Here is a 26,953-nt window from a genome sequence, read left to right as displayed (position 1 = left end):
GAGTTGCTAGAAACTGGTATAAGTCCAAGGAAATTGACTTCTACCGGTTTAATTCGACATATCATCGATTTAAACTGGTAGATGTCGATTTAAATTTACATATCATCGATTTATTTTACATATCATCGGTTTAAATTGGTAAATGTCGATTTCAATCGGTAAATGTCGATTTAAACTGGTATAAGTCGAATTAAATTGGTATATGTCGATTTAAATTGACATATGCCGATTTAATTCGACATAATCATCGATTAAAACTGGTAGATGTCGATTTAAATTGACATATCATCGATTTATTTTACATAACATCGATTTAAATTGGTATAGACTATGTCGATTTAAATCGGTAAATGTCGATTTAAACTGGTATAAGTCGAATAAAATTGTTATATGCCGATTTAAATTGACATAGGCCTATACCGATTTAATTAGACATAATCATCTAATTAAACTGGTATATGTCGATTTAAATTGACATATACCGATTTATTTTACTTATCATCGATTTAAACTTGGTATAGGCCTATATCGATTTATATCGATGATATGTCGAATTTAACTGGTATATGTCGATTTAAATCGGTAGAAGTCAATTTAAGCTGCTGGAAACTGGTCACTAAGTCGAAAGAAATTGGTATATGTCGATTTAAATCGGTATAAGTCGATCTCCCACGATTTGAGGCTGATGGCCCGCCATACGCGTGATTGTCCACAGAGCAGCGGGGGAATGTAGGTCAGTAGATAAACCGCAAAGCCGTGCTCGCTGCACAGGCAATTCTTACTTCGCTGTGAGCGTTTTGGTCTAAAACTTTCCGTTATGATGAACTTGCTTGGCGGGTTTAGTAAACTAGTTCTGTGAGTGTATTGCCTACGTACTTCAATATTGTGCCCTTCTTGTTACTCACGAAGCGCAGACTACATTCAACCATAGAGCAACTGATCCAACATTTACCTTGGATGCTTTGCAGTATTTGGAAACAACCAGCTCCACGAAAATTATAGTATTTAAATAACATTTTTACGCAATGTCGATTAAGTATCTCCAACTTCAATGACTGCTTTGACGATGCATGAATACAGTAGTTTATACACAAGAATGTTGCACCAGAAGCACGACTTGAAGCACGCCGTCAAAGGGACCGCGAAAATTAACGCAAGTTTGCAACGAAGAAATTACTGTGGTATGAATGCACATTTTACATCATCAACTATCAATACGGAGAGCACAAACATAACGTGAGATGTAAAGTCCTTTTCAGTATCAGAGATGTTGTGGTAGCTCCACGCTGAAAATCCATAGATTGTCTCAACTCATAACTTTCTGTGATAAAACAATTATTCAAATATTTCCTTAACAATATCGTTAACAACGTCTCGGAGTTGTAGCAACTATCATGTACATATCGTTAACAAAGTGAGTTTGTTCACAAATTAGGTTGTTAACGATATTTACATGGCTGTTGCTACATATCAGGACGTTATCGATTGTTTTCTCTTTTCGCGTTCCATAGTTTAACCATGATACTTTGCGTTAATTGTGAAGATGCAAGCATGTTTGTAGACAACGGGTAAGGGACTATAAGCCAAACAAATCGCGGGAAATCATCATTGGCTGTATTTAGCATGACAATCTCTGTAATAGAAATATTGTTAGCTCTGCACGGAAGCAACTTGCGGTTGATTGTTATCATTTTTTGAAAAGAAAGAACGATGTTCGTTTACAATGTGTTACAACAACGGAACTTTAGATAGCAACGAAAGTGTAGACATCAACGTGAGTTTAGACATCAACGTGAGTTTAGACATCGACCGTAAGTTTAGAAGTCAACGTGAGTTTAGACATTAACGCGCGTTTAGTCATCAACGTGACTTTAAACATTAACGTAAGTTTATACTAGGGCGTAGGAACCGGGGGGGGGGCGGAAGTATCATTCCGCCCCCCCCCGCTTCGCAAGTCAGAAAACCCCTTTTTCATTTCCAAATGAGAACAAATCTCATTTGGAGCACCAAATTGCATCTAAGGCCAGGTGAAAATGCCAAATTATTTACAATATGGAGTGGGTCAAAAGTACCTCCCTACGCCACTGAGTTTATACATCAACGTTACGAACAACAACAACATGGCAAAACAGCAGCAACAACTTTAGTTTAGACAGCAACAAACTTAGTTTTAACAACAAAACGAAATTTGATTATTGTAAAACTTTATAACTATCAACTGTTTGAAGGAATGGTGCTGTATAAAAGAACGGAAAGTGCACCCACGTATGCATAATACTTGCACCAACATACCATGCGTGCAATAACGTCCAAGTTCCAACGCATGCACCCACGTACCATGTGTGATAATAACGTACCACGAAAACAATGACATGAGTATAATCATACTCTTCTCTCAGTGATTCACTTACTTATTACTGACTCAAAATGCTTTTCGGGATGGAGTAAGCACCCGAAAAAAAAAAATCTCCCGGAAGCACCTCCCACTGGTTTGTGAATAGGTAAGCAATACATGACAACAAAATTACAACCATACAAAAGATTAACCTTTTATCATGCTGTGACTGTATTCAGTTCATTAGTTGTGCTACACGTTATCATGAGTAGTGCATGCTAGTAGCTCGTTGAACAATTCAGTTTAAAGTGATGATGTTACTATTGAGATAGGAAGGCGGAGGGCGGAGGGGTGAGACCAACGACTATTGTCAAAAACAAGAGAGCTAGATCAGGTTAACAAGGATTAAGTAAAATTACACACTAGTTATTTGTTTTGAAATTTCTACAACGGGGTGATGCGGCGGTACCTGTTCCAATTTCCATGAAGTTTAGAGGACGCATTCCTCTCCTCTCCTCTCTTTTGTTTTCTTTTGTTTTGTTTTGTTTTGTTTTGTTTTCCCTTCTTTTGTTTTCTTGTCTTGTCTTTTCTTTTCTTTCTTTTCTTTTCTTGTCTTTTCTTTTCTTTTCTTTTCTTTTCTTTTCTTTTCTTTTCTTTTCTTTTCTTTTCTTTTCTTTTCTTTTCTTTTCTTTTCTTTTCTTTTCTTTTCTTTTCTTTTCTTTTCTTTTCTTTTCCTTTTCTTTTCTTTTCTTTTCTTTTCTTTTCTTTTCTTTTCTTTTCTTTTCTTTTCTTTTCTTTTCTTTTCTTTTCTTTTCTTTTCTTTTCTTTTCTTTTCTTTTCTTTTCTTTTCTTTTCTTTTCTTTTCTTTTCTTTTCTTTTCTTTTCTTTTCTTTTCTTTTCTTTTCTTTTCTTTTCTTTTCTTTTCTTTTCTTTTCTTTTCTTTTCTTTTCTTTTCTTTTCTTTTCTTTTCTTTTCTTTTCTTTTCTTTTCTTTTCTTTTCTTTTCTTTTCTTTTCTTTTCTTTTCTTTTCTTTTCTTTTCTTTTCTTTTCTTTTCTTTTCTTTTCTTTTCTTTTCTTTTCTTTTCTTTTCTTTTCTTTTCATTTCTTTTCTTTTCTTTTCCTTTCCTTTCCTTTCTTTTCTTTTCTTTTCTTTTCTTTTCTTTTCTTTTCTTGTTTTGCTTTTTCTTCAAAACATGGCCTCTGTAAATGCTGATTGTACAATGATTTTTTTATGATGGTCCTGGCATATTCATGACGGTTGAATTTAATTTGATCATGCCGAAATGAGTGGCACTCAGGGGCAACCAATTGCTTCAACAATGATTGGAGTGTGCTTGACTTTGTTAAATTTTCAAACGGAAATTTCTACTATTTTTGTAGAATGGTACGACTCTCTATTAATTCAAGATAGCAGAGGCTCAACATAAAAATGCTTAAATAGGTAAATATTCGTCGATAAATTATTTCCTTTTACGTTGGTGCCAACAAGGCAAGAATTGGTCATTTCCATAATCGTATAAACGTTTAAAACCTATATTAGCTCCCATCCCCGTCATTGGTTAAACATTAAAATGCCGTGCATGACATCACGGTTACGTCAGTTCACCAGCAGGTTCATTAGTTTCATTGAAACATACTATACATGCACTACGTATCATGCACCGGGTGACGTCACGGACGAAATCTTCAATTAAATAACTGAACTGCAACTAACGCCAGCTCTTAAACTGTGTCAATATTGGAACGTTATCTCTTTGCATGTTAGCTAAACGAACTTAATTAAGACAGAATAATAATGAATTGTTCGGACGAACACCAACTTCTTATATAAGCTGACTGATCTATTGAACAAGCACAGAACTAATAAAATTGCTGACAACAACATATAACACGTCGGACAACCTGTTGCACCCGCAATATCCAGATCGCCGCCGCCGACGTACAACATCACTTCTACGTATAAGTACATAGTGAACTACGGTGGCCGTTTAGTTTACTATACTGCAGATCATACTTGAACTACAGGGCTTCAGATATCAAAAGTTATCATTTCTAAGAAATTGAGAATTGGATTGTTCGCTAATTTGTCAGGAAAAGACAAGGCTGATTACTGCCACAGGGTTAGGAGGTAAGAGACGTTTCTCCTGCAATTGGACGACTGGGACGCTAAGTCATTATGTCTAAAAATATTTCAATCAAATCTCGAAACAGAAGAATAATGATGGGGAAAGGATCGAAATCCTTGGAGGAGGTAAGTAATATGTGATATTCTCTTTAACGTTTAAGATACATAAAACCAAGTTTAAAAACAGAGTAACAATATTAATTAGCAATGAATTGAAGCAACTACAAAGCAAATAGTAGTAATATTCACCTCTTATCATTCCTACCATGACTTGACAGCTTAAATATACAACTTCGCAAAGAGCATCGGCAAATATTTGTTTACCAAACCGTGGTCTGAAGTTTGCAATATTATTGAACCAAACAAAGTGAAGGAGATTCTCACAGCCCAAGTATTTGATCAAAACTTCAGTAAGATATTCCACGTGACCATTCTTAATATGTTTTCTTGTTATAACGATTATTTATTGCCATTGTGCGTTTGTGCGTCATGTTGTTTTGTATCACTCAAGTTTATATATATCAAAAAATGATTGCACCAATCATGTGCTGTAAATTCAAGCAAATCTGAATTATCGCAAATATACGAAATGTTTGATAAAGTTATGGGACTTTGCATCTGAAATACAAAAAAAAACATAGTGAACAGTGTCGGCACTAAAACAGATTAGAAGTCAACGATGAATTGGCAATGACTCGACTGGGTCTATTCTTAAGATCTAATGTAGTCAGTGATTTCATAAACTCTCACATGTACTCCACTCCCGCAATAGTTCTATTCTGAAGATCTAATGTAGTCAGTGATTTTATAACCGCTCCCACTCCACTTCCACAATAGTTGTATTCGTAAGATCTATTGCAGTCAGTGATTTTAACAACTGCTCCCACTCCACTCCCACAATAGTTCTATTCTTAAGATCTAATGAAGTCAGTGATTTTAACAACTGCTCCCACTCCACTCCCACAATAGTTCTATTCTTAAGATCTAATGTAGTCAGTGATATTATAACCGCTCCCACTCCACTCCCACATGGGTTATATTCTTAAGATCTAATGAAGTCAGTGATTTCATAACCACTCCCACTCCCACATGGGGTATATTCTTAAGATCTAATGGAGTCAGTGATTTCATAATCGCCCCACTCCACTCCCACAATAGTTTTATTCTTAAGATCTAATGTAGTCAGTGATTTTATAACCGCTTCCACTCCACTCCCACAGTAGTTCTATTCTAAAGATTGTTTCAATGCGGTGTTATAACATTCAAATTAAAAAAATATATATAAATACAGGTAAATGGAGACAAGATATGTTATATTGCAATTCACAAGAAGCGCATGGATATGGAAATAAGGAATATGACTTTGTAAACTGAAGGATAAAATAATTCGTTGGGTCGCATAACATGAACCAACTCAAAATGCAACTCTTAACAGGGGCGTATCCAGGATTTTGTAACCCGGGGGGGGGGGGCGATCGGTTGGCGAGCAGCGTACAACAAAAATTTCTGGTTTTGATACCCAGGGGGAGTGGGCAAGTGCCCCCCCCTACTGTATGGAGTATAATGGAGACTACTGTACAAATACAGTAACCAAACCATAGGCCTAATTTCGGCTGAAACTTTGTCGCAATCTTAGCCTAATTTCCTGTGTTTTACTTACCAGATACACCGCAGGCATCTTTATTCTTACCTTTTATTATACATGAAAGCCCTGCCTTCTTTTTCAAATGAACGCAGTTTCAAGTCTGTTGGGTGTTGGGTTATTGTTTTCGAATTTTTCTAAAAACCATATGTACAGATGTTGTACTCAGTACAACATTGGCTGGAATTAGGTTTTAAATTATATACTTCTTTTTCGATTATAATAATAAATAACAAAACTAGCTCGAAACAGACATTAATACCCAATGAGCCCATGATCATGATGTCCGTATTCCGTATCACGTGAAAATATGTATATTGTCTTGTTCAGTCTTTGCATGAGTTTTTCTTTCCCAGTAAAACGGGCCCACCCTATCCAAAGAGGTATACCCTTTTTTCTGTGCATCAGTATTGCGGGCCCCCCTTTTGGTCGGGGCCACCTGCTCAGCACGGTCCGAGCCCATAGGAGTTACGATACTTTGCCCCACATTCTTTTCATTTCGAAAGACGCACAATTTAAAGTTCATTATACACACTGAAGGCTTCGATTCTCTATCTGCCTTCAATTTAGGGAAGATCTTGGGATTTTCATCTTATTCCCTAGATAACGCTAGATATTGCTAGATATCCATACAGAACATGCAGTGTCCTTGTGATTTCTTGGATTTTTCGGGACCTGTATGGAACGCGAAAAGGGCAACCGTATTTCGTTGCCTAAACTAAGTTTGTTTCTTTGCCTAAACTAAGTTTGTTGCTGTCTAAACTAAAGCTGTTTCTGCTAGTTTATCATGTTGCTGTTGTTCGTTGATGTCTAAACTTACGTTGATGTCTAAAGTCACGTTGACGACTAAACGCGCCTTAATGTCTAAACTCACGTTGATTTATAAACCTTACGGTTGATGTCTAAGCTCACGTTGATGTCTAAAACTTTCGTTGCTAAGTTAACTTACGGTTGATGTCTAAACTCACGTTGATGTCTACACTTTCGTTGCTATCTAAAGTTCCGTTGTGAATACATTGTGAACGAACATCATTCTTTCTTTTCAAAAAAATTATAAAAATCAACCGCAAGTTGCTTCCGTGCAGTGCTAACAACATATCTATTACAGAGATTTTCATGCTAAATACAGCCAATGATGTTTTCTCAAATTTCCCGAGATTTGTTTGGTTAATAGTCCCTTACCCATTGTCTGCAAACATGCTTGCATCTTCAGTGCTCAATGAACGCAAAATATGATGGTTTAACTATGTAACGCGAAAAAGGGGGGGGGGGGGTAATCGTTAATGTCATGCCGGATTTGTAGCAACAGCCATGTAAATATCCTTAACAACCTGATTTGTCGAACAAAATCACGTTGTTAACGATATTTACATGATAGTTGATACAACTCCGAGGACGTTATTTACATTTATATTGTTAATGTCATATTTGAATAATTGTTTTATCACAGAAAGTTATGAGTTGAGACAATCTATGAATTTTGCGGGAAGCTACCACAACATCTCTGATACTGAAAAGGACTTTAAATCTCACAATATGTTATGTTCTCTCCCTTTTGAGAGTTGATAATGTAAAATGTGCATTTATACCACAGTTATTTCTTCGTTGCAAACTTGCGTAAAGTTTGCGGTCCCTTTGACCACGTGCTTCAAGTCATGATTCTGGTGCAACACTAATTCGTGTGCATAAACTACTGCAGTCATACATCGTCAAAAGTAGTCATTGAAGTTTCGACATTGCGTAAAAATGTTATTTAAATACTATAATTTCGTGGAGTTGGTTGTTTCCAAATACTGAAAAGCATCCAGGGTAAATGTTGAATCAGTTGCTCTATGGTTTGATGTAGTCTGCGCTTCGTGAGTAACAAGAGGGGCACAGTATTGAAGTACGTAGGCAATATGACTCACAGAACTAGTTTACTAAACCCGCCAAGCAAGTTCATTCGTAACACCAATCCAGTTCGGAGTTTCGATTTGCGAAAGGGATTGTGTTGTAAATGGAATATACACAAACCTCGCTCAGCATTGTTAAGAATTTTAGACCAAAAAACCCGCTAACATGTTCTGCATGGTAAGGTGATATGATCTTTTCTCCACAAATTTTCAGGATATGCGCATGTGCAGTTGAAACTCCGAAGTTTGAACAGGCCTAATACAAATTGCGTGGAATTTAGCGAGATATGCACACTACATTTGCGGGGATATTTGAAGAGTTGGGGTAGCTGGTGAAATCGCTGCAGGTCAAAGCATCGAGGTACTATATACGGAGTTGGAGAGGAGGAAAGAGTGGCAGGGCAGGCGAAATGAAGGTCGGACGGCCGCCCTTGTAAAACAGCGAAGCTAGGGCACTGGATGGCATCCGCCATATATATATATATATATATATATATTGTGTAGAGCATTCACAAAGTACAGGCAGTGATAAGATCGTATCTTCTCAACTATAAACACTAGTACAAGTATAGGTCATATAATAAACGCAATTGGTGTTCGATCGGGACGAAAACATCTGTCTTTAGTAATATTACTGTCATTCGTTTTACTTGATTGCCGACATTCACAACATATCCGGACATCATGTAATGGTTCAATAATTCAATTTTAAGTACAGTATTTTATGCTGGCATTTTGTCGCGACACTCGTTTTACTTGATTACCGACATTCCTAGATTATCTCTACACATTGTTGGAGGGGCTCAATGAAATCAGTTTAAAAGTGCAGTATTTTTATGCTGTTACTTTGTCTAGACACTCGACGTTGTACTTGATTTCCGACATTCACAGCGTATATGCATAGCCTATAAGTACAACATTATAACAATTTAAAAGTTGTTTACCGTGCAGCCTCCTATTCGTATGAGTTGTACTAACGCACATGTTATCTGATAGGCTGGCTGTGGGAGATACGGTAGCTTATAAAACAAGGTTTCCACAAGTTTGCGTTTGGTGACTCCAAATGGATTTGGACCTCCAAGACCCCTATTGTTTTTGGTGCAGGTGTGTATAGCCACGTACAGTAGACTGACCTGTGTTTATTTAATGTATCAAAATGGTGGTTCGGGCCATTTCTATAGTAACAGCTAGTTCTGCTTATACTAACACCTTTCTAGTGTACTGAAGTCATCGAAACCTCAATGCATTTTGCATTCTGGTTTACATTACGCGGTTGAGCAATTTTGAACAGCGCCGATAGCAACAACGTAAGTTTAGACCACGACGTATGTTTAGACAACGGAAGTTAAAATAACAACGTGAGTTTGAGCAACAACGTGGTAAAACAGCAGCAACAACTTTAGTTTAGACTGCAACAAACTTAGTTTAGACAACGAAATTTGGTTGCCCTTTTCGCGTTCCATATGTGTTGCCGGATTTTGTCAAGGTCTTGGTAATACAGGCGAAGGTCATTAATTACGTTTCGTAACTCATCGGGAAGCGATTAGAGTGGGGCGTAGGGTTGTGGGCGCGCGTTTTCATGCAGATGGGAACAATCTCAAGAAGTGATGGATTCGTCATGTTCCCCGACGGCTCGGTCGAGTTCGAGACCAGCCACAGTTGGTTTCATTGTACAATTTAAGGCGCCCATACACACACACGCGTTATATATATATATATATATATATATATATATATACATTAGTGAGAGAGGAAAAATGGATTTTTTCAGTGTAAGGTGTAGGGTGGGACGCAAACCCCCTCCGTATATCCTCGATTCGTCACTGGCTACCCTGTGTATATAATAGTGATCAGCGCTGTAATTATGACTGTTCCTCTTATCTTCCAGGTGTCTTAGCGTTTATCTTCTACTTCCTCCTTTTCTCCTTTTTCTCTCTTTCTTCTTTTTCTTTTCCCTTCCTTCCTCCTCTTTTCCACCCTCTTTTTTCCATTTTTGCTTCTCTTTTTTTCTCTCCTCTTTTTCTTACCCGGGGGGCGCGCGCCCCCAACTTCCCCCACCCCCTGGATATACGCGCCTGCTTAATACAACTCGCGTAGAGACACCGCTACATGGAAATAGCCTATATGTTACAACACCCTGGTTGCACTTCATGCTAGGTTATTTAATATCTCGTGACAGTGGTGATAAAAAAGGTGGTATGATATCCTGTAATCACGGTGATATCATACATTGACAAGTGGACAGTATACGTAACCATGATGATATAATTTGCAGGGTACTAGGATATCAACATGTAATCACTGTGCATGATATTTACAGATGGACTATCATTAACCAGCATGATATGCAGGGTGGTAACCTATCCTGTAAACAAGGTGATATTATATATTCACAGGGGAATCATTAGTAACCATGGTGATATCATATGCAGGGGTGGACCATGTAAAGAAATGGACCGCCCCCCCCAAAAAAAAACACATTTTTTTTGAAAATTAAACTTGCTTTTCTTACAACAGGCTTGGAAACCTTTATAACGAAACTCGATTCTAGCTAAGGAATAATTAATGATTCATATAGAGACAACATTGAACACACCTTGATTTATAAGGCGGAGGTGGCAGGGCTTGGGGGAAGGCTAGGAGTTGATTTGGATTTATCAAATTATTCGGTATCTGATACTGCCTGTATGTTAACAAGTATCATTTCATCAGCTACTTTTTAAGAAAAAGTCGCCCAGGAAAGAACCTGGGCACGAAAACCAAACTACCAAACGACTGATCCGCTCTCAGCCCCAGTCCCCTTGCATTGGGACTGTGAATGTGTGATCAACGTCGGGTGTGTATCACCATTCCCCTCGACAGGGAACAGATACTACACATGATATTAGCCAAAAGGCCGAGAAGCGATTTAATCAGCAATAATATTGGAAACCTTTTGTATTTTGCTTCGTCAAACATCGCTATACACTCTTAACCACAACGTTCTACCTCATTGAACAACAATCGTTTACTGAAGGTAAAACCAATATGACTTTAGAACGGGAAGCAAGAATAAACAAATATGTTTATAGTTCTGGTATAGACTTAATTAAAACGAAATTTCATTATCCGCGAACGTTTAAAAGATATGCAAGATAAACACTTGACTATATTAAATTCGCTAAATATACCAGCAAAAATTTGCGGTTCATAATGATTTTAATTTGTATGGACCTGCATGTAGAATCCAAGAAGAATTAATTATATGCGATAAATGCTGAAAAAAGGTCGTTTCCTAAAGGTTTGTTCCAAAGCTCCACGGCTTCATAGTGGTGAAAATGGAACATTTCTTACAGGATTGCCATAAGCTTAAAGTGATTAATTATTGAGAGTTGTTACGTAAGATACCCCGAAATGTGTGATGTTATGTATTTCATATAATTACCCAACGCAATGCTGTTAAACTCGATACTCCCTTGACGAAGATGTTTATACGACTTAATCGAGATCAGAACATATATATACACCATAAATATGTACTAAGAAATTGGGATTGGCAAAATGGTTTATAATTATTCAAAATGAAGTCATAAGACTAACCTTTAATATTGTGGAAACAAATTGTTACATTATGATAACCGCTGAATGTCGTTACAACACATATTGGCGTATAATACAATATTGACTGCAGTGTCTGCATCATAATACAGGTTTCTCTGTCGTTTAATAACGAACGTTGATCTATAATAAAATGTCGACTGTTGTCTACATCACAAAACAGTTTGTATGTCGTTTAATAACAAACATCGGCGGATAATAAAATCTAGATAGTGTCTGCATCACAAAACGGTATCTCTGTCACTACACAACAGACTGACTACGTATGATCCAACAAAATGGACCATTGTTTACAGAATTTAAACTAAACGACTCACAGCTTTAACTTATTCAACTACGAGTAAATGTTCATCATTGATAACCCCTATATACGGATGAAACTGGGACTACATTAAAATTGACGTTTCTGGTTCAGTAATTTTCCCTATAATTCGAATCCTTTCCAATCTTGTACTTGTATCTTTGATCGCAAAATTGATGCTATTTTTGTAAAAGAATAAAAATAAAATTACAAAATAAAACATTGGCATGTGGAATATGAATTTCTTCGAAAAATGAAAAAGCACTACGTGAGTTTAAATAAATGTGACCAAATATCAGCACATTAGCTTTAATAAATAATAAATGTCGTCTATATAAAGTGTTGAGGATATGAAGACGGTTAAGAAAATTTAAACTATATATATATATATATATTTATATATATATATATATATATATATATATATATTTATATATATATATATATACGGAGAAACTTCTAGTTATGTCATCATGCAAAGACGGTACTAATTAGTACACAGTGTAACAAGAAACCACTCGTCTTGTTTTGCTTTTTATCGATTTTTTCTTCTTCTTTTTGCAAGATCTATGAATATCCGACTAGAAGGACTAGTCTAATAGAAGACGCCCGTCGGGAATCTGTGCGGAATTCTATTGATCTGAGCGGAACAAGCCCGGTCCTGAGTCCTACGGGCGAGAATGATGACGTATTTGATGATGGCATATCTCCACTCTTTGGCGCCGTGCGAAAGCTTCATATTACATTTACAAGCAAAGGAGATGACGGATTCGATACCCTCCGGCAAGGGTTGAAAGTCTTCGAGGTATCATTATCTGATATATGATTTAAGCTTGTTTCATAGATCGCAGGTACTAAAATTATTATTATGAGCTGATGTCCTTCATTAGGAGATAGAGACCTCTTTTCTTCCCACTCGGGAATCACCATATTCGGAGGAGTTCGGGAGGGACCACAGAGAGGGGAAGAGTGAGCAAGAGATATTGAGGGATAGTGGTAAAGAGTTAAGCAGTCTTTGCAGCTAAGTGACCTACAATTTTGGCACAAAAAAAGTTTGAGAACTTAACTGTCACCATTAGTTAGCATCACTATATTACCATTGGACGTAAATAATCAATACGTTTTAAATTATCCATAGTAAACAAGCTAGTAAATATTCTAGTTTTACAAGCAAGCCATGTATACAAAATATTCATACTTGCTTTACGGTCGTTCTTTGAAATATATATATATATATGTTTCAATTGATTCGCTGTTAAGAACGTTACTTCGAAGTTATAAGTTTTCACGGGTCCTGAAGCAGAAACGTAGCCCGTGGGCCGCACCTTTTCACCCAAATGTTACATGATGAACGCATCCGCTAGAAATTATCAAAGTATTGTCATGTATTCATTACAATTTCAGGCTCTTAACATATCTGTAACTCACGTCGAGTCACGTCCATCAAAAGACCCAATTAAGTACGATTTTTTTGTACAATGTGAAAGCAAGACGGGTTCCACTAAATCCTTGATGTCTAATTTACACAAAGTGGCTGAAAACGTGAGACTACACAAAGAAGAGATCACGCCCAGAGGTAAGAATATCTTTGAAAAATACGATTATGCCTGATAATGGAATTCATTATCCTCTGAGTTGCCACCACGCCTTTGGTTTCTGTTGTATACATCTTGAAACAACCAGTGACGACTTGCTATAAAGTTTCATGCCCCATATCTAAGTATGTATGAAGAATACAGAATAACCACCCCCCCTCCCTCTCCCACCCTCAATCTTTAAAAATATGTGCACGTGACGGTTAATAATAATCGACGACTATATCTAGAGTAAGGAGCAATTTATTGGATTAGCGGTTCTGCCTACAGATTTTGAATATGTCGGTATCCAGTGCAGGTCACAATGTCTGTCACCAGCGTATCCCTTTCGCCGTGCAGTGGTTACGGCCACTGTTAGCAAAGATCCAGGCCCTCTTTCCTTGATTTCTCTTTGTTGAGATATGTCCATATCTATACATATATTGAAATGACAAGCAATCCAACCACTATGATTTCTCTTTGTAGAGATATGTCCATATCTATACATATATTGAAATGACAAGCAATCCAACCACTATGATTTCTCTTTGTAGAGATATGTCCATATCTATACATATATTGAAATGACAAGCAATCCAACCACTATGATTTCTCTTTGTAGAGATATGTCCATATCTATAACATATATTTAAACGGACAAGCAATCCAATCACCATGATTGCATCAATGTTATAGATATGTCCATATCTATAACATATATTGAAAGGACAAGCAATCCGACCACCATGATTGCATCATTGTTATAGATATGTCCATATCTATAACATATATTGAAAGGACAAGCAATCCAACCACCATGATTGCATCATTGTTATAGATATGTCCATATCTATAACATATATTTAAATGACAAGCGATCCAACCACCATGATTGAACATTCTATCCATATCTATAACTATATCTATTACGGTACTCTTTTTTGGACTTGGGCCATGATATCACATACGGTATTGATACTGAAAGGAGTTGGCAACCAATATACGGTAGCTCCCAAATGGTGCAATGTGTACATTGCAAAGGTCTATATACCGATTAGCTGATTGCTCTCTGCTAGCGTGATATCACGTTCCCCTTCAATGGTGATGGTTCATTCTCCATAGGTTATAGTCTTCTGTATAGAAGAACCAACGCCACAAAGAAATAAAAGAAAATAAAGTTACGGATACTAGTCTACATATCACCAAGTTCCCTTCTCCAGCATTCTAAGATATAAATACTTGTTCTTAATTACGTCCTGCTTTCGGTGCCTATATAGGTCGACCTGAACAATGACATATCGTATTTTTATAATTTAATTACTCTTTACAAAACGATGATATTTTTGCCTTCATCTACAGTTATTTGGTTCCCTAAACATATATCGGAACTAGACAAGTGTACTCATCTTTTATCACAGTATGAACCACAGTTAGACAACGATCATCCTGTAAGTAGAATTGTATTAATTAACACAAATTAGTCCTACTTTTCACTTTGATATCAAAGCAGTTTTGTTAACGTTAACCGTATAGCTGCACGAAGAGTTAGTGTGTGCTTTCGTTGTTCGTTTATCAAATGTCCTGGTCTCACAGTACATCATGGTTTGTGGAAACAGGTCTTGTAGTTATTGTGTCCTAAAACATCTTTGAGTACTCTGTGTTATAGCCTTACCCATCTCGGAGTACTCTGTGTTGTAATGGTGCCTTTACACATCTTGGAGTACTCTGTGTTGTAATGATAGCTCACCAAGCTTGGAGTACTCTTTGTTGTAATGGTGCCTTTACACATCTTGGAGTACTCTGTGTTGTAATGATAGCCTTACCAAGCTTGGAGTACTCTTTGTTGTAATGGTTCCTTTACACATCTTGGAGTACTCTGTGTTGTAATGGTGCCTTTACACATCTTGGAGTACTCTGTGTTGTAATGGTGTCCTTACACATCTTGGAGTACTCAGTTTTGTAATGGTGCCTTTACACATCTTGGAGTACTCAGTGTGTCCTTACACATCTTGTGAGTACTCTCTTTTGTAATTCTACGTTTACTGTTTTGTATTCTAACTTTCATGTAAGTTCATTCTATCTGATCCGTTAAGTTACAGCATTCTTTCATACCTTAAACTTACTGTTCTGTAATCGCAACCTCACGTACTAGTTCATATTAACCAAATATTAACCAAATAATGATGAATTGAAACAAGTATTAATTTACAAGATAGCCTTCTATGCATGAATAAAGTGGCGATTGGATGTTTTTTCAAGTTTCTTATTTTTTAATTTCAAACTGTTTTCCACAGGGATTCACTGATAAGAAATACCGCGACAGAAGACAGCATATTGCTCAAATTGCATTTGATTACAAACAGTAAGTGTTTATTTATATTTAATCAAGAAAAATATTTGTATTAGTCATGAAATGATTATGTCCCGTGGTTCCCAAACTTGTAATTAAAGCTGGAACGTATATAAGCCTGTTGAATTCAGCTAGGGCTAAAATGTGTGAAGGGTGACAAGGGGTGTTTGGTGGGTGGAGGGTTACTTTTTTAAAACTATACATTAGTATATGAGAATACTACACACTATAGAGTATCTTGAGGAAGGTATTGGAACTTACAATTGACTATGGATGTCATGATTTATTTAAGGAGTTTTTTATTTGGTTCTCTTCATTTAGTTCGCAACCGATACCAAGGGTAGAGTACACAGACGATGAACTTAAAACTTGGTAAGTTTTGTGTCACTATTTCGACCTGTCAGGGGTGGAAGTTAGATACGTTAGGTACGTTAGGTAGAGGGTAGGGGGCTTCATCCCATCGAGTTCTTCCACTACATAAACTATATTAGCCTCATAGAATGTTACACAGACATGCAAGTTTCTCCTCTAAAAACTAGGGTAGAGATTTGAAGGTTCCGTTATATAGTATGGCCATAGAATTCCTACAGTGAAAGGTAGATTTCAGTTAGCTACGAATTTCATTTTAATAATAACGTATAGTGGGCGAGTATCACTGTTGGTTTGAATAATGCTTCATCATGAGTGAAAGACTAACCTTCCAAGACCATACTGAAATAAAGATAACAAGATAATTCTCTTAACTGAAGAAACAGTAACTGCTTAACACTAGTAATAAGAAAATGTTGTCAAAACGTATAGCTATGTTCAGTGCTGGAATAATGCATCAGTGCGTTTTGTTTTTACTGTCGTGTGTACACTTTATAACAATTAAAATTGACGTGTGTTTAGTTCTGAAGTAAGAAGATATTAAATCAGAGAGAGAGAGGGAGAGTGTGTCGTCGCAATTTGCTTTTTTCGTATTCCAGTCCTGGTTCAATGGCCTTTATAAATAAATTGATTAGAAAACCAAACTCTCAGTTTCAGGATTAAACCCCAAATATCGAATAAAGCCTTAAGCAGCTTACATTTTACAAATATCTCGCGAATGCAGATGAGTGGTAAGTGTCTGTCGATCATTGATTTTATAATTCACCTGCTTTGCCTCACAGGAACTTTGTGTATACTCAACTGAAGACATTATTTATCACACACGCTTGTCAGGAATTTGTAGATTCTTTCAATGCATTGGAGAAAGAAGGATTGTACAGGTAATATTTTAACTGAAAATAATTGTAAGCAGCCACATGTGTATATTTAACATTTAGATAAAACGATGTTAAAGTTTCTAGTTTCATGTAGATCTTAACGGTCGCTAATAAATTGGTTGAAAAAAAAACAACAATGTACTTGTTTGTACTCTAAGTATTTTCAGGTGGTTGAGAGATAGAGCTGGTCACTGGGTAGTCGGGTCCCAGAGAAAACATTTCTCTTTTGTCCACAAAACCGGCGTAATTTACAAACTTATGTAGGTACGCCATATTTCCCTTTGGTGCCTAAAGGTGATGTATACAGCGAATTTGCTTTTTTTTTTAAAATTTATTGGCGTCCGCTCTTTCACACTTTTAAAAGTAATCGCTTCAGAATCTTTTGGATACAAGTTCTCACAGATTCATTGCCTCGAAAATGGCGGATATGTTTGTAAATCATTTATGTCTTGAATATGATTGGCTCATATGGTGTCACATGACTATCGCTAAGAATTTGCGTGATGCTCTCAGTAAGTCACACACCATCAATAAGTGTATAGACTCCCTGGACTGCGACACCGTATTTTTTTTTTACCATACTACAGGTAACCGGACTGACTCTTTAAAGAACACTGAAAGACACATGTATATTGTAAAGCATTAGTCTGATATTAATGCATTAACTTTCATCACTTTTTTCTATAGTGAAAGTAGTATCCCTCAGCTAGAAGACATAACAAAGTTCTTAAAGGGTAAGTGATATTGGTTGTTATAAGGAACACTGTAGTTTTGAATAAACAATGAAATACTCCTTACGTTAAGAGTTAAACTACTAACTTACCCCTGATTGGATCTAGGTTATCATGATTGGTTCATCTACTAACATATTAATGGCATATTGACAAAATTGTTTGGACGAGGACACTGGTTAACAACCAGTTGAGCTTACCTTTCACAGGTAACACTAAGGTATTTTGTTGCCATTGCAATTGTTACAACGTCAACATGTCTTTATCGCTTTTTGAATAAACTTAACAACAGCCGCCCACAAAATCTTTTGCGGACACGCAGTACGCTAAAGGAGTCGGAAGGGTGGTGGTTGTGCTCATATCAGAATGAAAAACATTGGAAAAGAGCTAGGTATTAAATTGTACCACCACGTTCGATTTACCAGGAGGGAACCTAAACCACTGTGTGTTCATCATCATAATCATCATAGCTCTTATCTAAAGTGAGGGGGTAGTTCTGTTTCTATATAATGCTTCCATTCGTTTCTTCGACAGCCAAAACTGGATTTCAAATAAGACCAGTTGCAGGTCTTTTGTCGGCGAGGGATTTTCTGGCCAGTTTGGCCTTTCGTGTGTTTCAGGCAACACAGTATGTAAGACACTCATCTTCACCCATGCATACCCCCGAACCGTAAGTAGAGCGTTGACTGTTTGCTTTGGCAACATCTTCCCCCTAATGAATTCCTTAATACAAAATGTAGCATGTCAGATAAACATTTGGCACCCCAAGTTCTCACCCCAATACCGCACTAACACGTATACGTCTATTACACTATTACACTGATGTATACTTCTTATGGTGTTAAGAGATAGTTGTATAATTCATAAACAAGTTATAACTACCTCCCACTTATTTTAGTTCAATATTATAGCAAGACGATATATGACTACTTATCATAAGGCATTGCACGTGTTATGTAATACTGAGAAGATATACCATAGCTATGGTATAAGTAGTACATACCAGTAAAATCCCAAATAAATATATGTTACCATTCATTCATGTTAATCAGTCCCTATAGTTTAAGTCTATTTTATCTTACGAGAGAGATAATTAGGAACCCAAGATAGCAAAGAAGGATATGTAATTTAAATGGTGTCTAAATTCACCGTGACGCCCATGATGCTTTCACAAAACTGTAGGGATAATCACAAATTATTATGGTTTTCTTTATTTCCTTTCGTCAGGGACTGCTGTCACGAGTTACTTGGACACGTGCCTCTCTTAGCTGATGCAAGATTTGCACAATTTTCACAGGTACATATTTGATGTACATTTATGTTATGCAAGGAATGTCTCCCAAATGTAAAGCTGCGCTTTTATCGCGGTTGCACCTGACTAGGGTGACAAGATATCGTAACCTGTAACTTGATCCAACAACACTTCAATGGAATTAAGCAAGCCTGCAAGGTTCAACTTGTTCGCTGCTTTTGGCAGCCACACCATCAATGATATTTTTAGTGTCAAGTTTGGCCAAGATCCATTTCCCCACATACATCAACATGAACGCCTCGAGATACTCTTGTGTCATTTTACTTCTTCAAACGGTTTCTGAGTCTCTTCAAGGCAGAGAAAGAACGTTCATATGCCACTTGAGACACAGGTAGCGTTACCAGCAACTATAAGCAAACTCAATGCTCTTGAAAGCATCGGTGAAGTTTCAACTTGAGGAGCACCTTGTAGCAGCAGAGATCGAGGACAGTCTTTACATGACTGATTCCCACAGTTAACATATATATTTCTACACAGCCCGTCTGTATTCTATTAACTACTGTGAAATGGGCTGTAAATTTTTCCAGGCTCCCCAGCCCACAGGCCCATCGGGCCACCGGCCCACCGGGCATTGCCCACATGCCCGTGTTGCCAGTCCGCTACTGAGTGCAGGTATAATAATGTGATCCAGGTGTACGTAACCAATTTGGTAAATAAGTAAACAAATTCCCACTAGATACAAGACATAACACTAATGACCAATTTGCTGGTCTTAGCTTTGAGCTTGCTAACTCCGTGGCCCTAGTCGTGGTTTCGCCACATGGAATGAAGGAAGGGGATAAGCACGTTGTAGATTGCGGTAATAGAGTCACATACTCTGCTGCTTTATGGTAAATTATCTCTTTTTTTCAGAGTATAAACTGATTCACTACAATAAGAAAAACAAATATAGACAACATAAATGAAAATATATGCTAAAGCTTACAATACCAAGGCTGCGATAGATAATGTCACAAACGGCCTTCCAAAGATCGATTGACGATATCATAACGGACATGAAACCTCCATATATTAACGCCAAAATTCTTATCAGACAAAGTTGCTACAACTATGGTGTTATAACCTCACATAATGTTGTATACAAATTATGATTATAGAACTTGAGTATACAGATAAGAGCTCAAGAACACTTCCGGAGGGGGTATGATGTTATAATATGGTATATAGCACATTATAACTACGAGGTAACAAACATGAGCCTACATGCAATACAACAGTAAATGACAATGGAGCTTATCCTAAAAGATTATAGCAACGCAACCGTCCAAAACGTTACTTGAATAATTGAATCCTAAACTTTACATAAATGACGGCCATATACAAACTTTCCCGCATCTACAGAAGGATACAATTCAACAGTACTTAAAAAAGATAAACACATAACAAGCCGTGCTTTAGGCGTGAGTGTCGCCATGTGTATCGATAGTATCAGCGTCCAAAACCGTCGGGCGCCCTCACTATAACTCACACGTACACCGCAAAACACGTAGATAACCAATAAACTAAACTAGTCTCTGTGTGTATCGGCTGAAACTATGGCATGCAGACAATGAGCTTACTGAAAAGGAAATTATTAAGTGGCAAATTTTGAAGACAAATGTATTTGCTAGTGTGTTTCTATGACATCACATTAGTTCGCTTCAAGTATAAAACATATACCAACTCCAATGTTATGATCCTGACAAAGGTGCTAATCTGAATTGACTGCAAAATGCCATCGGGATGCTTAGTTAGCATATGTTTATCTTTCAGCAATCATTTAAGAACATATCCTCATGGGGAATCCTTTTAATAAAACACACTTTATTGAAGATTGTTCCTATAATTTCACCGACAGGAAATTGGATTGGCGTCGCTTGGTGTATCAGATGAAGATATAACGAAACTGTCTACTGTAAGTAACAACTGTCTTTACGTCTATTCCGTATACCAAGAATTTAAGAAAGACCGAGCGGTCAAATTAAAAGTTAAAAGTTGAAGGTTTACAGTCTTGTATGAGGCTAATGCCTCCTCACACGACTTTACAACTTAACCCCTGGTCATTGGTAACTTGTCACACCCACACACCAAAGTGTGCACAATTCAATCAATCTCTCCTGGGGCACCGCAGTGCACCACAACCACGTGTCCCCCGGGGGACTTCCCATAGGGTGCAGCCACAAACCGGCGCACGCAACTATATTTACAAGTTACCTCGCAGGTCCCCATTTATACACCTGGGTGAAGAGAGGCAATGGAGATAAAGCGCCTTGCCCAAGGACACAACGCAGTGATCTGGCCAGGGCTCGAACCTGTAATCCTTAGATCACAAGTCCACTGCCTTAACCACTCGACCACAACGCCCTCCAAATGGTGTGTATCAAATCCGGACTGCAAGAAAAACTTCTTGGAGACCAGATTTTGAAACGCGTATCAAATTAACCTTGTTTCACAAAACAATTCTCAGTGATATTTCATATAAGTCTTCGACAATCGTATGTCGTTCATTGATGGAGATGACATTGTTTCTAAATATGGTATTTCTAAACTAATTGAAACACTCGAAACGAGGTACGTAATCAGAATTACATTAAAGTTCACATGGACCTAAAATTGGGTAAATGGAAAACTGTTTCATTACAGTTCCATAATCATTGTTGATAAACATGCCAATTCATTTTATGTTCACCAGGTTAGTAATTCGTCTTATTTTTCTCTCTTGCCAGCTTTACTGGTTCACTGTGGAATTCGGACTTTGTAAACAAAATGGCGAAGTTAAAGCCTACGGTGCCGGACTGCTCTCTGCATTCGGGGAGTTAAAGGTTAGAGCAGGGTTTCTCTATCTCTACCCCACCCCCCCCCCCCCCACGAACCTCCTGTGGATGTCAGAGTTGTCCACGAACCCCCAACTTTTCGAGACACGATCTGAGTCATTATTATACTATAATACGCATAACAGTGCTTCGTAAAAGATCAAGTTCATAGTGTAATAATGTAATGCAAAATGCACGGTACGGTACTCGTACTATGGCAACATGTATGTGTATGGAACGCGAAAATTGTTTGTCGATAGGTACGTACGACTTTTGTATATTACTAAATTATATGATATATCAGATTTTAGTTCAATATAAAGTACTGTAGTATTTACTTTCAGAAGAGTCTCACGAACCCCCTGGGATGGACGAACGCACCCCTGGGGTTCATACACCCAGTTAGGGAACCCCTGGGTTAGAGCGTTTCCCGCTGATATGTTAAAATTACTTCACACTGTCATATAACACAAGATATTATAATAAGTTTCACCCATGTATATTGAGATAACGTTGTTACGTCGTTAATTGACATCTTGTCTTGGTCAGAATTTTTAATCACGTTTACACATTCCAATTTGTCCAGTATCATATTTCCCAGCTTATGATTAGTTCGAAAACATGATATCGACGTAACTAATCATGCACCCTTTTTAAATATCTTGATAGATACAGTCGATATAGATACTTCCTATTTATCAAAACGAGTCAGTGCTCTCGATAATGACCGCATGTCTCTTTGCAGTAATTAAAACAAGAACATTTTCTTTTAAGCTGAACTAATATTTACAAAAAAAAATAAGGTTTGGAAAGAACTTGTATATACAAAACAAGCAGATCTCACATTAATTTTGCAACTGTATAGTTCGTGTGATTCGTTTCTCTCCAGAGAAGTTATGTCGTTATATTTTAAGCAATGTAACGGACGAGTTTTTGGTGTTGCAAGTTGTTTACGGATACGAGTATGTTGCCATTATGACGTCACAGTAGATATTCAATATAAATAACGAATCACGAAGCCAAATCCCATTAAGGAGGTGAGGGGGGGGGGGGGATCCTCCCGAAGGAAAGTTATAGGAAATGGTGCATTCTGGGGCATATTTAGACGATAAATTTGGTCTATCATTAGGTCAAAAAACAATGTTGTGCTTAAACTACGTTTGAATTTTGACGCCTGTGCTACTGCAATTAGTTGCCATAATTATTGTTTGTTCTACACTCTCTAGTACGCACTCTCAGATTTACCGGAACACCGTCCGTTTGACCCAGAGATCACCGCTCTGCAGGAGTACCAGGACACGACTTATCAACCAATCTATTACGTCTCAGAGAGTTTCCAAGATGCGAAGGAGAAACTCAGGTGACAAGATAACATCATAAATAACCAAGGGCGTAGGAACCGGTGGGGCTGGGGGCGCCAGCCCCCAGTGAAAAATGTGGAGGGCGGAAGTATCATTCCGCCCCCCCGCTTCGCAAGTCAGAAAACCCCTTTTTCATTTCCAAATGAGAAAAAAATCTCATTTGGAGCACCAAATTGCATTTAAGGCCTGGTGAAAATACAAAATTAAGTTTACAAAATGGATTGGGTGTTGAATTGTGCTATATTGCACCAAATTGCATCTGAGGCTACCTGGAAATGCAAAAAAAAATCCAAAAAAAATCCCTTAGACCCCTCCCCCAGGCCGGCCATCAGTCTTCAGCCCCCCCCCCCCCACTCAAAAGTACCTTCCTACGCCACTGTAAATAACCAATCTCTACTAAGAAGGATAATTCACCTTATTTGACCCCTTCCGCTGAATGAGTAACACTCCATTCCTTTAAATAAGCCCGGACGCGTTTTTTTTTTCTTCCCAGGACGAACGTAGGTTTCAGGTTTTTTCAGGAATTTACAAATTCGTTTGAAATCAGAGTTAGGGTTTAGAAAATGGGTTAGGGGTCCAGTTTCTGTGAAAATGAAGGATTGTCGTTCATAATCTGGGGTCAAAACTAGGAAACAAGATTCAGAACATGTTTTTTGAAAAAGCGTCACATGTTTGGAATCCAGGGATTTGATTGGCCGATGCCCACGTTCGTCCTGGGAAAGAAATATTCGCAGCCCGGACAAAAGAAAATACACTTTACTAAGAGATGAAACACGACGTATGCAGGAAAGCAATAACGTAACATAGGCTTGACGTATAAGCTGCAGATTACAGCTTTACGGCCGAGAAGAATAAATTTACTACCTAATGTTTTAATTCTTTCAACTTTACTGATTAGGCTAGGACGTAACTGTAAGGATTTCAATCACGGCTCATAGAGTAAAACTTATATTTTCACTTTGGGATGGAATTTAAACTTCGACGGAAAAATACTACAGAGGGAGAAATACGTTTCGGATCCAGCATTTTATCAAGATGAGTAAATTAATTTTGTCTGCTTTCCTTTTTCTACGACAGAACATACGTGAAGAATATGAAACGTCCACATAACGTAGTATATGATCCATACACGCAGAGCATTCATCTATTGGATAATTCGGAGACTATTAAAAATGTTTTGATGGACATTCGAAGTCAAGTGGACGCCGCTACTGCCGCTTTCGAGAAGCTTGTCGGATGAAGCTACTGTACAATGAAACCTTTTAAACAAAGCAACACAAAGCTCACCTTAATCGAGTAAACGAATGTTAAGTTGTTGCAGTTAAAATGAATTTAGTTTTATCCATTCGTGCGAAGGGTATGTAGTCAAATAATGACAATGTTGCTCTTAATTCCTTCCTTTCTGTTATGTAAATAAATGTATTGTTCTAGTATCTGTAAGTATATATGTTATGGCTTCAAAATGCCGTTTCTTGTCAGTAGGCTACGACTGGCACTAACAACAATGTATTGTTTTTTTTTTACTACCGTCTAATTGCATAATAATTAGTACATGCATGATTATTCATAAAGCTTAAATCTATAGCATTTACCAGTTACTGTCGGGTTTGGATTTTTTTTAAAAGGAAGCGTGTGCTTGGTATTATACACTTTGTAAACTATGGAAATAACTTAGCCAGTTATTGTTAGATTTAAAGATATATTTCATTGATTATGTCATATTATAGTAATTATTGAATTTAGGATGCGCCTTACTATTTGCCAACGTTTCTTCAATGCTTATGACATGCTATAATGAAACTTGTATTAACACTAACCGATTTTATACGAAACCCCTTTGATATTTAGCAAAACAAAAATACTATAACAGGCACAATAAAACTCACTAGTATAAAATAGGACAAAAATTAATTGAGAACTAGCAAATGGTATGTAAGATGTTTGATTTTAGCCTGGAATGAGGGCGTTGTGGTCAAGTGGTTAAGGCAGTGGACTTGTGATCTAAGTACTACAGGTTCGAGCCCTGGCCAGATCATTGCGTTGTGTCCTTGGGCAAGGCGCTTTATCTCCATTGCCTCTCTTCACCCAGGTGTATAAATGGGGACTTTCGAGGTAACTTGTAAATATAGTTGCGTGCGCCGGTTTGTGGCTGCGCCCTATATATAGGAAGTCCCCCGTGTGACACGTGGTTGTGGTGCACTGTGGTGCCCAAGGAGAGATTGATTGAATTGTGCACACTTTGGTGTGTAGGTGTGTCAAGTTACTAATGACCTCGGTTGTAAAGTCGTGTGAGAGGGCCTTGGCCCTGAACAAGACTGTAAACCGATATAAATACAAAATAAATGTTTGATAATTTTCTTCTAAACTTACAAGATCCATTGCTACATCGTTAGATTCAGAGGCATAACTATACACTCTGCAGCAATTGAAAATTAACCAAAATGAATGTAGACTGACTTTATTTTATCAAAATAAATCAAGTAAGAACGCTGTCTGAGAATTTATAAGCCAACAAATAATTTACTGTGTTACAAAGGTTTCTTTACAGCATGAAGAGTAACGCAACTCAATTAATTAATGAGCTCTTTATCGATGATTCTTAATAATTGTCCTCCCCTCAACCTGTCTAAATTGTCAATGAGAAATGTTCTTCCTTGCTTTATTAAAGGTAAAATTCTCATATGTCTTTTTTTTGTGATCTTATTTGTAATCATAATTCCTCTAAAACGAGAGAAGTCACCTAAAATAATTGTCTCTTATTTCCAATTTGGATACAACGGTTTCAGCTTTGCAGCAGCGTTATATGACCATTTACCTGGCATCATTGGTTTCGTTACTATAAAATAGGCGCTTGTGTTTGGCTGAAGACTCGCGCACAAAGAAACGTCTCATGCCGGTAATCTGACCTAGTTTAGAATGAGGTGTAACAGAAGTGTTAGACACCACCATCGATCCCAGAAAATACACACACAGTTTGCTACCGTCGGTAATTAGACACTAGTGTACAGTCACTACATGCAGCTACGGTCAATACCCACAACACAGTGTAAATCAGGTCTAGATAATAGATAACAAGGTATCACGTTTCATTACAGTCTGCATTTTGTAGCGACAAGAAGAAAACTTCACTTGCAAGCAACGGAAAGTTAACTTTTTCAGAGGGCGGCACGCGGTTGGAGGCGAGTCTTCAATTCCTTTAACCTATAATTGATCAAACTGAACTGTAACACTCAAACTTATTCATCAATTGAATAACAAATAGTCAGACTGATTCTATTAGATTCTTCGACAAATCGTCGGCTAGCAACTGTCATAATAGTATTAATTGTGTTATATTTATATGAAAATAACAATCACACATTGAATTGACGGTAAGCGTATTAAGCATGATGGAGTATGTAATGATTGAAAGTTAGTAATGAATATGCATGATCGAACATTTCTTACAACCACCTGACACAGCTGCTGATCAAAAGTGCAGAAGAACAAATATGATATATTGAAAAGTATAAAACAGTTTATGCAGTGTAAATGATAATAAGTGAATCACGTGATCACGATGAAGAGTATTGACTTATATTGAGTAATACAATAATGTGGGTAAGTTTTAATGTGTGTCACCTCACCAAAGGCCGCTTGAACAATAAAGATAAAAACAAATTACAGTCAATTTCTCTGTCATAATTTTGGAGCA

The 26,953-nt window shown here is 37.3% G+C and overlaps 1 protein-coding gene across 3 annotated transcripts; it reads left to right on the top strand.

Annotated features, from left to right (window-relative positions):
• The first annotated feature begins 3,621 nt into the window (after positions 1–3,621).
• Positions 3,622–26,927, top strand: LOC139961862 (tyrosine 3-monooxygenase-like). Of its 3 annotated transcripts, none has more exons than XM_071961597.1 (14): positions 3,622–4,586; positions 12,458–12,697; positions 13,297–13,468; positions 14,826–14,914; positions 15,761–15,828; positions 16,138–16,188; positions 16,968–17,066; positions 17,751–17,797; positions 18,329–18,422; positions 19,022–19,091; positions 20,944–21,000; positions 21,812–21,907; positions 23,125–23,258; positions 24,337–26,927. In XM_071961597.1, the coding sequence occupies exons 1-14, from the start codon at positions 4,512–4,514 to the stop codon at positions 24,497–24,499; spliced, it is 1,455 nt and encodes a 484-aa protein (XP_071817698.1). In that variant the 5' UTR covers positions 3,622–4,511; the 3' UTR covers positions 24,500–26,927. The 3 variants fall into 3 exon arrangements, with proteins under 3 accessions (XP_071817698.1, XP_071817771.1, XP_071817612.1); XM_071961511.1 differs by having other exon boundaries at positions 3,630–4,586; positions 18,329–18,464; positions 24,337–26,926; XM_071961670.1 differs by lacking the exon at positions 16,968–17,066 and having other exon boundaries at positions 18,329–18,464.
• The last annotated feature ends 26 nt before the right edge of the window (positions 26,928–26,953 follow it).

This window comes from Apostichopus japonicus, chromosome 1, assembly GCF_037975245.1.
Source record: "Apostichopus japonicus isolate 1M-3 chromosome 1, ASM3797524v1, whole genome shotgun sequence".
NCBI classification, from domain to species: Eukaryota; Metazoa; Echinodermata; class Holothuroidea; order Aspidochirotida; family Stichopodidae; genus Apostichopus; species Apostichopus japonicus.
This window is presented reverse-complemented; position numbering and strand designations above follow the sequence as displayed.

Bases quoted from the DNA above. Each gene is read 5' to 3' on its own strand.
- LOC139961862 (XM_071961511.1), top strand. From the start codon at position 4,512: ATGTCTAAAAATATTTCAATCAAATCTCGAAACAGAAGAATAATGATG. The intron at 17,067-17,750 runs GTAATATTTTAA...TTTTTTCTATAG, and splicing joins GAGAAAGAAGGATTGTACAG to TGAAAGTAGTATCCCTCAGC. The intron at 19,092-20,943 runs GTACATATTTGA...TTTCACCGACAG, and splicing joins GATTTGCACAATTTTCACAG to GAAATTGGATTGGCGTCGCT.